Source organism: Cygnus olor, chromosome 15 (assembly GCF_009769625.2).
Source record: "Cygnus olor isolate bCygOlo1 chromosome 15, bCygOlo1.pri.v2, whole genome shotgun sequence".
Lineage (NCBI taxonomy): Eukaryota > Metazoa > Chordata > Aves > Anseriformes > Anatidae > Cygnus > Cygnus olor.
The window spans coordinates 9181634-9196660 of record NC_049183.1 but is presented as its reverse complement, the minus strand read 5'-3'; the positions used below and the strand labels follow the sequence as shown (position 1 = coordinate 9196660).

General features: G+C 48.9%; 1 protein-coding gene across 3 annotated transcripts in view; it reads left to right on the top strand.

Annotated features, from left to right (window-relative positions):
* The first annotated feature begins 29 nt into the window (after positions 1–29).
* Positions 30–15027, top strand: part of SYT17 (synaptotagmin 17) — a 49017-nt gene continuing 34019 nt past the window's right edge. Inside the window, exon 1 of one of the 3 annotated variants that reach the window (XM_040574595.1) lies at positions 30–191. In XM_040574595.1, the coding sequence (XP_040430529.1) occupies positions 103–191 (89 nt within the window). In that variant the 5' untranslated portion in view covers positions 30–102. Of the gene's footprint in view, positions 192–12163; positions 12447–15027 lie in introns of those variants that run through there. The other 2 variants (XM_040574596.1, XM_040574594.1) reach the window with 2 other exon arrangements.

The following is a 15027-nucleotide window of genomic DNA, read 5'->3' as shown; positions in this document are numbered from 1 at the left end:
TTTGTTTATTTTTTTGTCTTAGTAAAAGCTACCTGCAGCTGTGAAACTGTGATCTGCAGGTTTATATGCTCTTTAGGAGGAGACTACTAAAGTGGCAAAACCATGGGAAACCAGGAAGTCCACACCTTGGGAGTTGTGCAGAGAGATACGGGAGGAAAGCCAGGAGAGAGACTGGAGTATGGTTATCACAGGTGGTTGTGTTGCTGAATTCTGAAATGGAGCACGCTGAGGTTTGTGCCTGCAGTGCTCTGAGGTTAGGAAGTTATCGGTTCTTGCTTCCCCACCTTCTGTTTCGGGTCACTGCACAAAATCTGCTTTTCCTGGTGCTTACTGACGAGCTAGGACTTCATTTCACGGTATCTCTGTGAGCTTTTCAGCATGGCATGTACAAACACGCCTCCGTTCCAAACCACGTAGGTTGTGCTTTATTAAATATGGAAAAAACTCCCACTGAAGCCAGCAGGAGTTGAGTGGATGGACCAGCAAGTTACCTGTCCTTTACTACTCTTTGGTAAGAAGCCAGAATTAAACACTTGTGGCTTGTGCTGATTTTCCCTATTAATGAATGGAATAACAACAAGATTTCTACATTTTTGATCATTAAATCAAAACTATGTTGCAAATAACTATCTCCAGATCTTTGTGTGCCTGCCTCTTACATTGCTGACAGTAGCTTCTCTAAGAGGGGCACCAAGCATTTTATAAAACTGAGGAAGTCCAGCTGGTTAATGGACTTCTCACTTGCAAACATTTAAGGAATATCAGTTTTTTAGTGTCAACACTCACTCACCCAAGTCAGAACAGAGGAAGTGTATTTAGATCTTTACCTCTTTAATAAAATTATCTCATATTAATGGCTTCCTTTAAAAGCAGTAGCAAGTCTCTGGTCTCCATTAATTCCTTTCTCTGAAGTGTTTCTCCATTTGAATCCTTAGTTTCTATTCAGCAGAAAATCATCAGAGAAACATAGGCATTTTCTTTCATGATAAATCTGTTGTTAACCAAAAATTAACTGGCCTAAGGACTTGCATGCTTGGTGTTTAAAGAAAAGCCTGTTTGCATCCAACTCATTGGATAAATTGTTTAAAATCCTTCCACCCCTGTGCAAATACCTCCCTTGTAATGCAGCCAAGGTCAGTAGTGAATTGCTGATTAAGTACTGCTAATGCAAGTTAAAGCTGCCTGGAGGGGAAAGGACTCTTATGCGTGCATCCAGTTTTCATAAGGCTTTTTTCATCCCATTTTTCAAAGAGTTCAGGCAGGAGAAACATGCTTTTCTAGGCTGTTTTATTTCCTGTCACCTCTTTAAATGTCTGCCTCTTGAGTCTTCCTGAGGTAAGTGAAGTTCTGACTGATGCTAATTAACTTGAGGAGCTGGCAGCAGAGCAGCCAGCCACATTTTTGTTGTGCTGATAGTGCTGGGAAGCTGCCATCAACATAAGGGCAAGGAGCCTGCACCCCTCTAGGCTTGTGGATTCAGCTTCTGCGCTTGCTGATGCTCTCCTTGAGGGGTCTGAGTAGCTCACAACCCCAAAATCAGCAGGACATGGAGGGCTGGCACAGAGCTTCCTCTACATTGTATTGCCATCTTGGATTTCTCAACCTGATGGTATGCCTAGTTAAGAGACTACCTATGCTCTTGTGTGTGTGCCTACAGTGTCCTATTTTAAATCCATATCCAAGAATTGGCATATTTGCAGCTGCTTTACAAGAGACTCAGAGCATTGTACTATGAAATCAGCAATAGAGCTGTAGATAACATATGCTCTGTATCTGCACGACAGTCTGTTAGTGTTCAAATAATGATTTACATGCAGAACTCTTAAAGGTTGTTACAAACGCATATGCATCAAATGTCACTGCGTACCAGTTTTCTGTGTTAAGGAAGCCTTTTTTTTTTTTTTTTTTTTCCCCTTTAAAGGATAGCAGTACTGATTCAGAGGTTTGGAAAATTTCTGTGTACTCAAGTTACAGGTCTGCATTTCTTGAAACCCCTGGGATTTTTTTCTTTTTTTTCCCTAAAACCGGGACCAAAGCTGCATAAAGAATAAGCAGTTCTCTGGCTTGGACTGGGTTTAATAATGGCTTGCTGCTGTTTTCATGATACTTGTGGTCCTCTATAGATGTCTATCCCTGCCACAAAGCGTTTCCTCAATAATCTGGGCAGGAAAAAATGATGGGAGGTAAGGAATCAAGATGACAGAAGTGACAGGGATTATGTTGTGAAGGTTACTAGCTATCAAATTAAGGAAGAAAAATTCCTCTTGTGATAGATTCCTAGAGGAGAAAATGGCAGAGTTCTGTGACAAGTCTCTGTACTGATACAAACCCGCTGGCTGAAGACACGGAGAAAGAACAGCAAAACGTGACAGGATGGGCCATTTTTCCACTTCTATTTTAGTCCACTGCTTTCCAGTTTCAAGTCGGGGAGAAGAGAAACTTAGAGCTGAAATCGCTGGCAACCCAGCTGGCTTACCAGCCGTGCTGCAGGGCGAGGGAGAAGGCAACTCCCAGCTCTGGGTTCCCGTGTTTTACCCTGCAGAACGAAGATACTGAAGCACAATACTCCTATCGAGGGAGGGAGTCCTTGGGAACTCTTTGCTAATCTGTCTCCTCTCTATCCCACGTTATCATCTGGGATAACGTTTTTTTTAGAAGAAAAGCACCTATTGAAATTTAGGCCTTTCAGGTATTTTTATACACGCTGAAAACTGCTCTGGAGTTTGCTCATTCCTGCCGGCAAGGCATAGGTAACTGCTTCGTTTCCTGTGCAAGTGGAGTGCTGGAGCAGCAGCTACGGAGGAAATGAGTCATTCCTCTATTTCTGTTGCAAAAGACTTCTCTGCGCTGTACGATACGTTTAGGAATATATTCTTAAGGCGTCTTGGAAGTTCACCCCCTAGGACCACGCTCAGGGGTTTAAGCACCAGCATATTAACAGGCATGTTACAGACTTCCACTGGGTATTAAATAGGTTGTGCAGGCTTGGCTTCTCCAGGGAGGCGTTTCCCAGGGTGTTCCTTGTGCAGTTAGTTTGTGCAGCTCAGCACCGGCTCCATCCACAGGCAGATGGGCTGCTGCCGAAGGGGTGGCTGGAGGGGGCTGTTTCGGTAGCGTGGCTTCAGAGCACCTTATTTTGTCTTAAACCATTGAAGGCTTGTTTAAGTGCAATTGAAAAAGGAGAAACTTGCTAGTCATAAGGATTCTGAATCATGGGCACTTCTCCAAAAAGTATTTCTGTGCAGAGCCTGGAAGTGTTTTCCCAGAAGCTATCTGAGCTCACCAACCATCCAGACTCTACCAAAACTAACAAAATCTCCTGAAAAAAAAAAAAAAGGATTGGTTGGGGGGAAAGAAGAGCACATCATTAGACTGTCAAACCATAAACCCATGTCTGTACTTTTATTTCAGTGTGGTATTTTCCAGAGATCTGCAACCACACATTAAACTGTCTCTTGGTAGGGTGACTGGTTTAAGAGGCATGGTGCGTGTGAGGCAGAGCAAAATCTCCTCTGTGTGCCGTCTCACTGTTGCTGCGGTAGGTAGGTGACTAAAGCAGATTGGCACTTTGTTGTACCTTCTGCCTGGAAAAGGCAGTGGTTCTTGGTAGGAATTTGTCAAATTGCATCCAGTTCCAGTTGGTTTTCAAATCTTGCAGGAGTTTAGCTTGTTCAGGAACAAAGCAAGTCTTAGACAAAGCTTTTGTGTCTGCCAAAGGATGATGTTGAGGTTCTTCTAACAGTCTGCTTCTCTCTTTGCTCCTTGAGTGGCTGCCTGACCTGAAGTGCCGAGTCTTCAGGATTTTCTGCATGCTTTTACCTGGCTGAGAGTGCCAATTACAACAGCAGCAGTAATGCCATGAGGGCAGAGCAACTGCCCGTGGTGTTTACCCCTCATGTTTTACAGGTGCTCCTTGAAATGTTCATGCTTTCAGTATAAAGAGATGGTGGGCATCAGAGGGAGGGAGGCTGGTCACAAAACGCCCTGACTGGTGTGGTCTGTGCCTTGCAAACACTACAAAGTCTCCAAGAGACCAACACATTGCTCCGGGCGAGGTCTGCCGGCTCACACTGCAGCCTGTGCTCACCTGAAAGCCGCAGAGACGACGCAGGCCTCCAGAGCTTGTGTGAGTAACAGCACTTTAAATTTTCCTCTTGAAATAGTTCTCATTATCCACAATGTTTACAGGGGCATATGGGGCACATAATTAGCTTTCAATGCTCAAATAATTCTTCAAGGAAGATTGTTATAGACTTCCAAAACGATCTCTTTGTTTAGTGGCAATTAAGAGCTAATTATAATGAGATGCTGTGGGATGAAATTAGTATCCAACTTAGAGTGACAACAGAAATATCCATGTAGATAAGCTAGAGGGGAGATGGTGGGATAAAGGGGAAGGCAGGGGCAGCAGCAGCTTTGCTGCAAGGAGGAGGCAGGTGCATCACTTTGGAGCAAGCTGCAACTAACCCGACTGTCACCAGAAGAGTCTGCCCTCTCCAGGAAAAGTGGCAGCACTTCTGAGAGCTGCCTGTGATTTGCACGAACTTTTTCAGCCAAAGCTGTCAAGGTTTGTCACTTTTGTAGAAGACTGTGGTCTGAGCTCTGCTCCCCGCCCTCTGAAATGTCACCCGGTGAAAGCATTGTTCCCCCAGCTCTGCCACCTGCTGCCTGAGGAAGGGCCGCTTCAGTGGCAAAGTTCACCTTTTTGATCGATAATAACCCTTATAACAAGACTTTCATATCTAAGGGCTCTAGGAGCCCAACAGTTTGAGTATCTGTTGTTAGACCATCACTGGAACAGCTACTTGTGCATAGTATCTATAAGTGCACTGGTATTTTATTTGAATAAAAATTCTTGCTCTCAGTGGTTGGCAAACACAGCCGCCCTCGACATTCTCCTGTTCTGCTCCCTGGTCCCCTCATAAACAAGTGAGTGACAGCACACACGCAGACAGTGCGATGTTGTGCTGGAAGCATGCGAGTGGCACAGAAAATTAATTTTGGGTGGGTAGCACAGTGCTCTGATTGAATACAGTAGCACAAGTGATCTGCTGTCCTGGCTGCCCTGTCATGCCTTTGCTCCTCGAGAGTGACTGGAGATAGTTTTCAGCAGTTTTTCCCCTCTGTGATGGGTCAGGACTTGTGGAGGAGGCAGGCCCTTGCAGAGAAGGGAGCAGAAAATAACTCCCTTCTCCCTCCCGCACAGTATTTTCATAACCTTTTAATGGCATCCTGGAGGAACAGAGACAAGATGGTGACTGCGCTCTGCCTACAGCCGCTCCATTTCTTCCAGCAGGGGAGGAGGTCAGGATGAGATAGGATTAATTTTTTTTTCCCTTCTTGGAAATTGATTTGTTCTGCTACTTAGGTCCCCAGTTCAACACTGTAGAAGAGATGCTGCAGGGAGGGAGACAAGCAAGCATTGTGCCCTAGGGCTACTATGATACGTGGCTTCCATAAAGTGCCCTTCTGAGGGCAGTGGGGCATGCAGTCAGTCACCCTTGATGGCAGGTGATAGTGTTTGAAATACTGGCACGGCAGGATGGGATGGTAGATGGGGCTCAGCCCACACCTGGAAGGAGCCAGGACGGTCCCTCAGCATCAGACATCTTTCCCAGCAGCATCCCTTCATCAGCTGTGAGCTGTGGGGTCCCAAATGGGAGGAGGAACATGGTGTGCTGCTGCCTATGTAATGCAGGGCCAAAACCAAGATCAAAAGTGCTACTGTCTAATCTTTAAAACAGGTGTCTGCAGCCAGACACCCAGCAGCAAGGACAGACTTTATGACCTGGGTTTTAGCAGACTGTTGCATATGATGTTGGCTCAGTCTGTGATGAAGACAGGTTTCCTTTCAAAGTATGCGTCTGAATCTGGACTGCAGTGAGCACAGCGCGTTCCTCTGCGTGGTGATTTTGGTTTCCATTTATGTCCAGAGAAGAGATTCCTTGTGAGAAGGAAATTTTAGTTCAGAAGGGGCTTGGTTTTTTTCTGCTGGTTCCTTGTAGCTGGATTGAAGCTTCCCTCATCAGCTGAGCTATGTTCTAGCAAAAACACTGCAGGGAAACTCCTAGGAAGGAGGTATAAGGAGAAAGAATTGAACAACAGAAAAAGATGGATGAAACCAAGGTCCCTCCAAGCCAGAAATATTCAGTAATTCCATGTATTTCTTAGCCACAGCATTGCAGTGCTTTAGAATACAAATTACCTCTTTAACCCACCAAGTTAAGGTCTACTGTGTGATACTGTATTTGCACATCTGCTTAATGAGATGGGAAAACCAGATGTAACAGTCTCTGCTGGTGTGACAGGATGATTGTAAAAGGAGCCTTTTGCAATAAAAACAGTCCTGCTCTTTTGAACCTGTTGAATTGTGAAGAAGACACAGGCATGTTTTTGCAAATGATGATTTGGTATTTGCAACTAAATGATCCTAAACTCATCTCTATAGCTCTTCCTTCGCGGCTCAGAAGCTGGTTTCATTGCTGTTGATTTTGTTTTTTTCCTAAGCCCTTAAGCAATCTCTTTTCTTCTGTTTTGGTCATTTGCTTCATAACTTAAAAGCTTTTCTCTTAGCAGCCGTATTTAAATGTTACTGGATAATTTTTGCTACATTTTACAGCTGTACAGCCCTGGGGCTCAGTTAAAAAGCTCTGCTGATTTAGTTGAAGAAACTGCATTTGACCACATCTGTTTCTGTGCTAACTTGCATCTCTAGGCCACTGTTGGAAAGGGGAAAGCTGTAGATGCCAATTCCTCCCTCTCCTCTTTTAGGTTTGTTACGGTTTTTAGTGTTCATGTGATTAGGAAAGAAATATTTTAAGATGCGACTTATTAGTGTGAATCAAATAGGAAGAGTCACAGCACAGTTATATGAAAGAACTTGCAGAGGATTAAACTGTTCTTCTAGAATAAGTCCTCTGTGAGTTTTTAGTGCAGCCCAAACTCTCAGCATTCATCTTACAATTTTATCTTTGAGTCCCAGAGAGATGACCTTGAGTGCATGAGAGACCGAGTTTGCCTTATTCTATAAAATTACACATCCTGGCTGTTGTAGAAGATACTCTCTCGCTTTTAAGACTCAAGTATCTTTCTCTCTAAAGGTGTACAGCTCTGGGGCCTCGGTTCAGCTCTTTGCTCAGCCCTGCTCACTGGCACTGTGCTGTGTCCCCTGGGGCTGGGAACCCAGCTCTGCAGCTCCCTTGGGCTGGCAGCATGTCCCTTGTGCCGCCAGCAAGCGGGGACACTGCTCCTCTGCTTCAGAAAGGCCAGTGGTGCTTGCTTCTCAGTCATTGTATTAAAACAAACACTAAGTAGAATTTTTCTATAAAAATAGATCTCACTTCCTTAGGAATTTGCTTCAGTGAGGACTGTGAGATATTCTCTCTCTAATGATTTATATTACAAAAATAGCTCTGTCCTGTGTCTGCAAACAGTTAGAAATGGGAGCTTGGAAAAGAAATCTAGCAGCTAACTCTGCAGCTATACAGCTTGAATAAACCAATCGTAAACAAAATGGATTGTAAAAGCAACTGTAAAACTGAACTTCCTTTAAATACAGCATTCTCTCCTCGGAAGTCTGAAAATACCCTGGGCTTTTTTCATACTCCGTATCCAAGCGTTTTTGGCCTAAACGCAGGGAGCGAGTTCCAAGCAGAAGAGCCTGGCAGCGCTTTGCCTTCTCAATGGGACGCTTGCACTGCTGTGGCTGCACCGAGGCAGCAGGCTGGCCAGGCCGTGACGGTCCTGTCCTTACTGCGAAATCAGGTGGGTGAAAGAAAGTGGCCTTAAATTCATATTTACACTTGTGACTTAGCAGGTATGTTTGCCTTCAGCATTGCTGGCTGGCACACTTGGTTCGGGCCTAGTGACTACTGCAGGAGCCAAAAGCCACCGAGGGCCACGCTCTGAGGGGACCAGGCTGCGGTCAGCACGTTGTGACCGAACGCAACTTAACCCAGTGGTGACGGGTTTCTTTTGAGCCAGAGATTGTATCCGAGGGCTTCATAAAATAATATGTGGTGCCTGCTTCCTCAGAGGCTGCGTGCCCTTTGGCTGTGTTTTTTTATCAGTGTTTACTATAGAAATAGCTTGAGGAGATTATGCTGCGTCATTCGGTTCCCTGCCAAATGTATGTTAAAGACACACTAGAAAATGTGTGAGTGCAAGACAGTAGCTGTAACTTCTGTGGCATGAGCTAGGACATTGTAAATTATGTGAGGCAAGGAAGATTTGAGGATTTTAGATCAAATTTACCCACTTTGTCTGGAGACTTAAGAAAAGAGAAAAATGTGCTTTTACCGGTATTGCCAATTAGGGAGCTGCCAGGTGGCTGGTTAATAACCCAGCTGTGCCGCAGAAGATGCAGAATCAGCAGAGGCTGTTAGTGGGGGAAGGCAGAGGAGTGCTTTGAGGGCACAGCAGCAGGCCAGGAAGAGCACAAGCTGCAAGAGATGTGACAGGAGAAAGATCCTGGGGCAGGTAGTGCCAAGCCAGAAGGGGCTAAGAGCTTAGGAACATCGCATAAAAGGAGGAGGGGAGTGTGATGAAATACAAATAAAAGTTTAGGCTTGCAGTCAGTGGGCTTTAACGGGGCAGGCAGGTCCAGTCTCTGCTGGGACACAGCTGGGGGCAGAGGTAGGTGAGCAGAGCTTGCTGCTTTCTACCTTGGCAGCTGGAGCAGATCTGCTTTTCAGAGCCTGGCTTGCACTCCCCAGTAGAGGTACTTGCCCGCTTTTGTTCCCCGCTGTGTGCCACTTCACTGCTTGATGTCTGCATCAATCCCTGCCATGCCACGAGCAGTGCTCTCTGTCTCTGCTGGGTGCAGGTCGCAGAGGACAGTCCTGCAGCTGGTGGTCCAGAGCTTTTGGAATGAAATCTCATGGACTTGCCTGATCAGGGTACAAACACCAAGGCAGAAAAAAGGCCTCAAAAACCACAGAGGGAAGCTGCGCTTCCATGAAACCAACAAGGAGACAAACGTGTTGCTAAAGGAGGCTCTGGAAGAGTTAATCTCAGATGCCTTTAGAGGGATGATGCTGTGGGGGAACAAAGCTAATCCTGCAATCAAAGGAGCATCTAGACTTTTGTGGGCTGCCAACAGCAGCGGGGAAGCACCAGCTACCATGGCTTGCCATTTATAAAAACTTCTGGAGATGAGGGTCTTATTTTTAGGCAGAGTGGTAGCTGGCTATTCCAGCAGGCTCAAGCAATGACGATAAGGACCTGGCATATGAACAGCAGAGTAAGACATCTCATCTTATCTTGCACCGCCACTTTTCTCCTCACTTTCCCTGTTGCAGCAGAAAGCGGTGCCAATTGCTTTAGGAGGATTCAAATGAAAATCCTTAGAAGTAGCCCTCAGACTTCTTTCCTTTCCTTCCTTTCTCTGCTTTTTCCAAGTGATGCTCTTCTCTGTTAACTTAGAGGAATGAAGTAGCTGAAAGTCTTTGACTAGTGGTGGCAGGACACATGCAGACATGGCTCTCTGAATACTGCTAGTCCTGATTTTGGTTTGTCTGAGAAGCTGCTGAACTCATTTCCTATGCTGGAGGTAGATTTTGCTACTTGCTGGGCTGGTTGTAGTGATTCAAGTGCATCCTCTGGATGTAGCTGGTGCTATTCCCATTGTGTATTAATACAAGTAAGAAGAGAAATCTATCATAAAAAAAAATATCTGTGAACACGGTGTTAATTACATTGTTTTCTGTGTTGAAATCTTGCATTTGTAAGCCTCACCATCTGCATTGCAGCCACTGCATGTGGGAAGCATGGAATGTGTCTTATCAGACACAGAGTGTGCACAGCAAAGGACATCCAAAGGTTATGTTGTCATCATGTCAAATGGGTCTGTTTATTCTGAATGCTGTAGAAGCAGAGCTTAATCAGAGCATCAGCCATATGCAGATTTGAAATTAGATTTTACAATAACCACCTGTCTGCTGTTCTGAATCCATCAGATTCTTTGGGTTAGAGCAGTGTTTGCCTATTGAATATATTTGCTGAGAGAATGTAATCTAAAAGCCTTCATGCGACAGTGTAAAAGGCACCTAAATGCATGTATATGTATGAGCGTGCAGTGGAGGCACATCTATCTTGCAGCTTTGTACTCCAGTCTGCTACTAAAGCACGTGAATTCATTCCCCATAACAATCAATAGCATTAGTGAAACCTCATGTAAACTTCATTCTTTCGCTCTCCTTTTTGGGTTCATGCTTTTACATGTGAGCCAGAGGGCCCATTGCCTCAGGAGGAAGAAAAGCACTGATCCTGTGGACATACCAGATACACCACAGCGAGCTCCGGTTTGTGAGGGACGATGGCCACGGCATCGGGTCTTCCTCTCTCCTTTACGTTGTCAAAGGAGTAAGTACAAACGTGTGCGTGTTTGTATAGCGAAGCGTGTCATAGTTTTTGTGACTCACAGCATTATGGCTTTAAAGAGTCAAAAAAAATCTGTCTTAAAAGTTTAAACCTCTCTCTACTATGTTGTAACATGAAAAAAAATCCATGTGTTCACTTATTGCAAGCTGCATTAAGGCGGTGGTGAGTCAAGATGAAAAGAGCAGTGATATTCAAAGTAAAGACTGACATTTTAAACACTGGCACTTGGAAAGAGGCTGTGGAATGACAAAGAATCCAAGAGTGCAAATTGACAAACAGCTTGTACCACGGTTTAATCATATGCTCAAAACTGCCTGAAACAAAGTATTACAGTTTTTGTCTTGCTTATCTCCACTGTGGTAGTTCTTCTACAGCAGTAGCTGCTCTCCCTGGGGAAAAAGAGAATTTATGTTTTTAACTGGGAGTAAGGCCCTTCCCACCCTTCCCACGGAAGTCAATGGGAGTTTTTCATTGAATTCAGTGAGAGCTTAAACGGGCCGTTAAATGAGATCAGTGGGGTGAGAGCCTTCCAAGTCCCCCAGACCAGCTTGCTGCCACAAGGAGCAGTAGCAACTCGTGTTTTTAGGCTGGTCAGCGTTCCAAACTGCAATGCATCGGAGCATTGGGCAGCAGGGACGTGGCTCCCAAATGCTTGGCCAGGCTGGGCTGCAAACCTCTGGCCTCGCTGCATCTGTGCTTTGCTCAGAGTGGCATGCTCGAGGCTGGCCACCAAAGTCCCCTTCGCCTTTCATCAGTGCTGCACAAGCCAGGCCCTTTCTGCATCCCATGGTGAACATGTTGGGCACAAGAAGGATTTTCTTCTCCTCTCAACGCACACCTTTGCTCAAGGAAGGAAAGCAGGAAATTGCATTGCAATTTCTCATGCAAGGCGCCCGTAGTTCTGGTCCTCTCCAAAGCTTGGGGCCAGGATCTGTCAGAAAATCTCCATCTGGGAGGCCATTTCCCATTGAAGGTATGTATTTGTGTGCTGGCAGCAGGATGGCTACGAGCCCCTGCCTGGTGGGCAGTCGTACATCTCCCCAAGGAGCGGCACATGGACACGGGAACTCTACTCCAACAGCACGAGCATTGGCTTTGTGCAGGGTTTTGCAGAAACCCGCGGGCTGGGGAGGTGCCAGCCACAGAATTTCCTATGAGGCTGTGGGCAGGAGCCTTCGTTTAGGGCGGCATGTAGGGAAGCTGTAATTTGTGTGCTGCCAAGGCGGTGCTCAAGAGGAACAGCCCCAAATCTCCACCTTTCCTGAGATTTCATTTTGGGGAGATTGACCTCAAAATGGGCCACTTGCCTAACTGAGCTCCCTTTAAATGCTACCCAGGCCCAGCCACCCACTCGGTGGGGTTTGCCCGAGAGGTCCCATCACTGGGCTGCATCCCATGCCCCCACCTCAGCCCGGGGACTGACCTCTCAGCAGGTGGGCACGAAGCCAAGCAGCGATGCTCAGCAGGGACTGTGGGCACCTTCCTCCAGCTCCTCCTCACCCGGGGAGACGCGAGCGTACGTGCTATAACTCCGTGCGCTCAACCTCCTGCCACAACCGCGTCCCTGTCACAGCTCAGGTGCGTTTAGGGCATCTCCTCTTACCGTCAGCTCTTCGGGGGAAAGCACAGGCGCAACAACCGCGTTACCCAACGCGGCCACGCCAGCTCCACACTTACATCCCCGGGCTTCTACCGAGCGTCCCCCCGGGGTCCGAGGAGGGCTTCCCAGCCCTGAATTTCCACGCCGGGCCCTCTGGAGGTCAGTGTTTGCCCGTGCTGCGGCGGACCTGTTGCACCGCGCCGAGCCGTGCCGAGCCGTGCCGGGTGGCCGCCCGCCGGCTCCCCCCACCCCCGGAGCACGAAGCCCCCTCGCATTTTCCCGACGAGCCGGGGATGGGGGGACCTCGGTGGCGGCTCTCCCCGCCCTGACGGCGCCCCCCGGCCCCGCGGTGCCTTCGTGGCCGCCCCCTCCCCGCCCGGGGCGGTGCCGTGCCGTGCCGTGCCGTGCCGTGCCGGGGGGCGCAGCGCGGCGCAGCGGAGCCCCGCGGAAGATGGCGTACATCCAGGTGGGTGCGGAGCGAAGGTGCTGAGGGGAAGAATCCGGTCTGGAGGGGGTCTGGGAGGGGGCGAGGGGGGGGTCGCCGTGCGCTGTAGGCGCCGTCTGCGGGGCTGGGGCGCTGCGCGCTTGGTGCGCGCAACTTTGGGGGAACTTCTGGGGGCTCCGGGCAAGGAGGGCGGGGGGCTGGCAGCGAGACCCCGGCTTTTCGAGGTGCTCCGGACATCGCAGACAGCCCCGCTCTGTCCGTCGGTAGGAGCGGGCTGGCTCCGGGTGCGGGAGGGCCCCCCCAAGGACTGGGTGCCTAGAGCCAAAGGGGGCTGCAGAAGCCCGCAGGCAGCCCGGGGGGTGGCGGTGCCTTTGGGAGCCCCCCCTGCCTGGGCATGGCCCGGTAGAGGCTGGGGAAGAGGGGGAAAAACGAGCGCCCCCGGCTGCGGCCAGCCCGAGCCCCCCATAAGGCTGGGCTGAATTGGGGAGGTTTTTGTAAAATCCGGAGCGATTTTGTCCCTCCGGCCCTGCAGTTTCCAGCCGCTTGTTTTTCAATCTCTGTAGCTCCGGAGGCTGCACCCCCAATTTTAAGATTAGCAGAGCGTTTCCAGCTGGATGAGACGTCCGGGCGCTGGAGCTCTGCTAGAGCCCCCCACTGCGCTGCCCCCTGCCATCCGTGGCCGTTCCCCTCCTGCTATCCCCCTGTGGAGCAGGGGTCTCAGGGAGCGCCCCAGTGGCACCCCCGGGCTGGTGCTGGTGGTGGTCACCCCCTTGTCCCCAGGCTGTGGCATTGGGGTGGTGGGGCTGGGGGCACCCTGTTGTCCCCACACTGCTGTGCTGGGTGTCGCAGGAGGGGCACAACATGGCCATCACTGATGGAGACCCCATCCCAGCATCACTGGGGGACACTGCCGTGTGCCTCGACCCTGCTCTGAGTGCTGACTTGGAGCAGATCTCCCTCCCGTGGGTGCTGCTGGGGGTGCCGGCCCCGTGCTGCCGTCTGTCACATCCTTCTGCAAGCCTCTGCCCTTCCCCAGCGCCCACCTCCTGCTCCGCGCCACCCAGGTGGATGCACGCAGCTGCTCCTGTTTGCTTTCCTTTCATGGGTCCCTGCCCTTATACCCTGTATGGCACCACTGACTTGTTTGCCCGGTTGCGCTGTAATGCCTAGCTCTTGTTATTTCTGCCCTCCCCTCTCCTGGCAGAGATTTTGGGGTGGTCACAGAGTCACTGTTATGGTGCCTGTGGCACTCGTGCTCCGTGGCTTGGTGGCACACGTGAACGTTCTCCCATAACTGGTGGCTGGTGGTGGCCGCCAGCATGGCTGTGTGACACCAGCCTGCCCTGAGTCCCCACGGGCCGCTCGGAAATGCCACCTCTTTTGCACGGCGCGTGCTACGGCGTTTGATTGCGTGGCAGGAATCCAGCAGGTTCATTTTACAGCAATTTAAATATTCTTGTTGCAGCTTTACTAAACCACCGCCGCTTTGGCTGCAGCACCTTGGCTGCAAGTTCGCATTAATAAGGACTGATGAGCCCTTTAAACCGTTCAGGATTTCCTTAACCAGTTGGTCCACGGGTATCTAATTGCTCTTGTCACATTGCACTGCAGCATTTTCAGTCTCTAATTTCTGTTGTGAACAAGCGGCAGCCTTCGTGCCAGGTGCTGGTTTTGGAGAAGTTTGGAAGGGAGGCTTGTGCTGGAGGGCAGCCCGCGGAAGTGATCTTGGATCTGAACTCAACTTAGGCATCCTGGCTTCTTCGTATAAGCCGGCTCTCGTCCATATTGTCCCTGAGCATAGTTTTATACACGTGGAAGGATAGGGAAGAGGGGTTTTGGTTTTGCTTCTTTTTTTTTTTTTTTTTTTTTTTTAGGGCTTCCCCTTTACAGAAGGACAGCCAGGACAATTAAGAAACTCTTAGTCATTAGCAAGAGAGAAAGGTGGGAAAAGCATTTCATCAGGCACGTGAAATGCTGCTAAATCTCTGTTTATAACTGAAGCAAGGTGGGTATAATGTTGCAAGGATGGCTTCATGATTAAAACACTGGCTCGCGATAATTTCTTCCTTTGCTGTAGATTTTCTCTGTGCCTTCGGGGAAGTGGCTGCAGTGCAAGTGTTCAAGCTGGAGTGCGCGACGCAGGCTTTGAGCACTTGACTTCGGGTCTCCTCCGAGTCAAGTCGGAGGGTGAGGCTGAAGAAGCCCGTCTGCCTCGAGTGATGTGTACACAACGGAGAGGTGCTCCTAGAAATGCTGCCTCTAACGAGCTGCCCTTGAAGCTCTGTTGATAAGGGCAGGATCTGGATGAAAGCCTTTTCCACCGTGGCGTGTAACTGGAACGTTTGGATGCGGTTCACTGTTGGCTGCAATTAGAGACAGGTTATTAGGAAAAAGCAAAGTGGTCGCACATGATAGCCCTTTAGCAAGGGAGCAATGAGCAGGATTTTCATGCTTCAGGATGGATTTGGGAGTTTCACTCCTCAGGAAGCAGAGGGAGCTTAGCGGGACAGGGCTGGAAGCAGTAGAAGCCGGTGCCTGCCCAGGAGACCTTGCCTCCACCGAACGTTGACCATCCTGCCAGAAATTAAAGCCCATCCCAGTC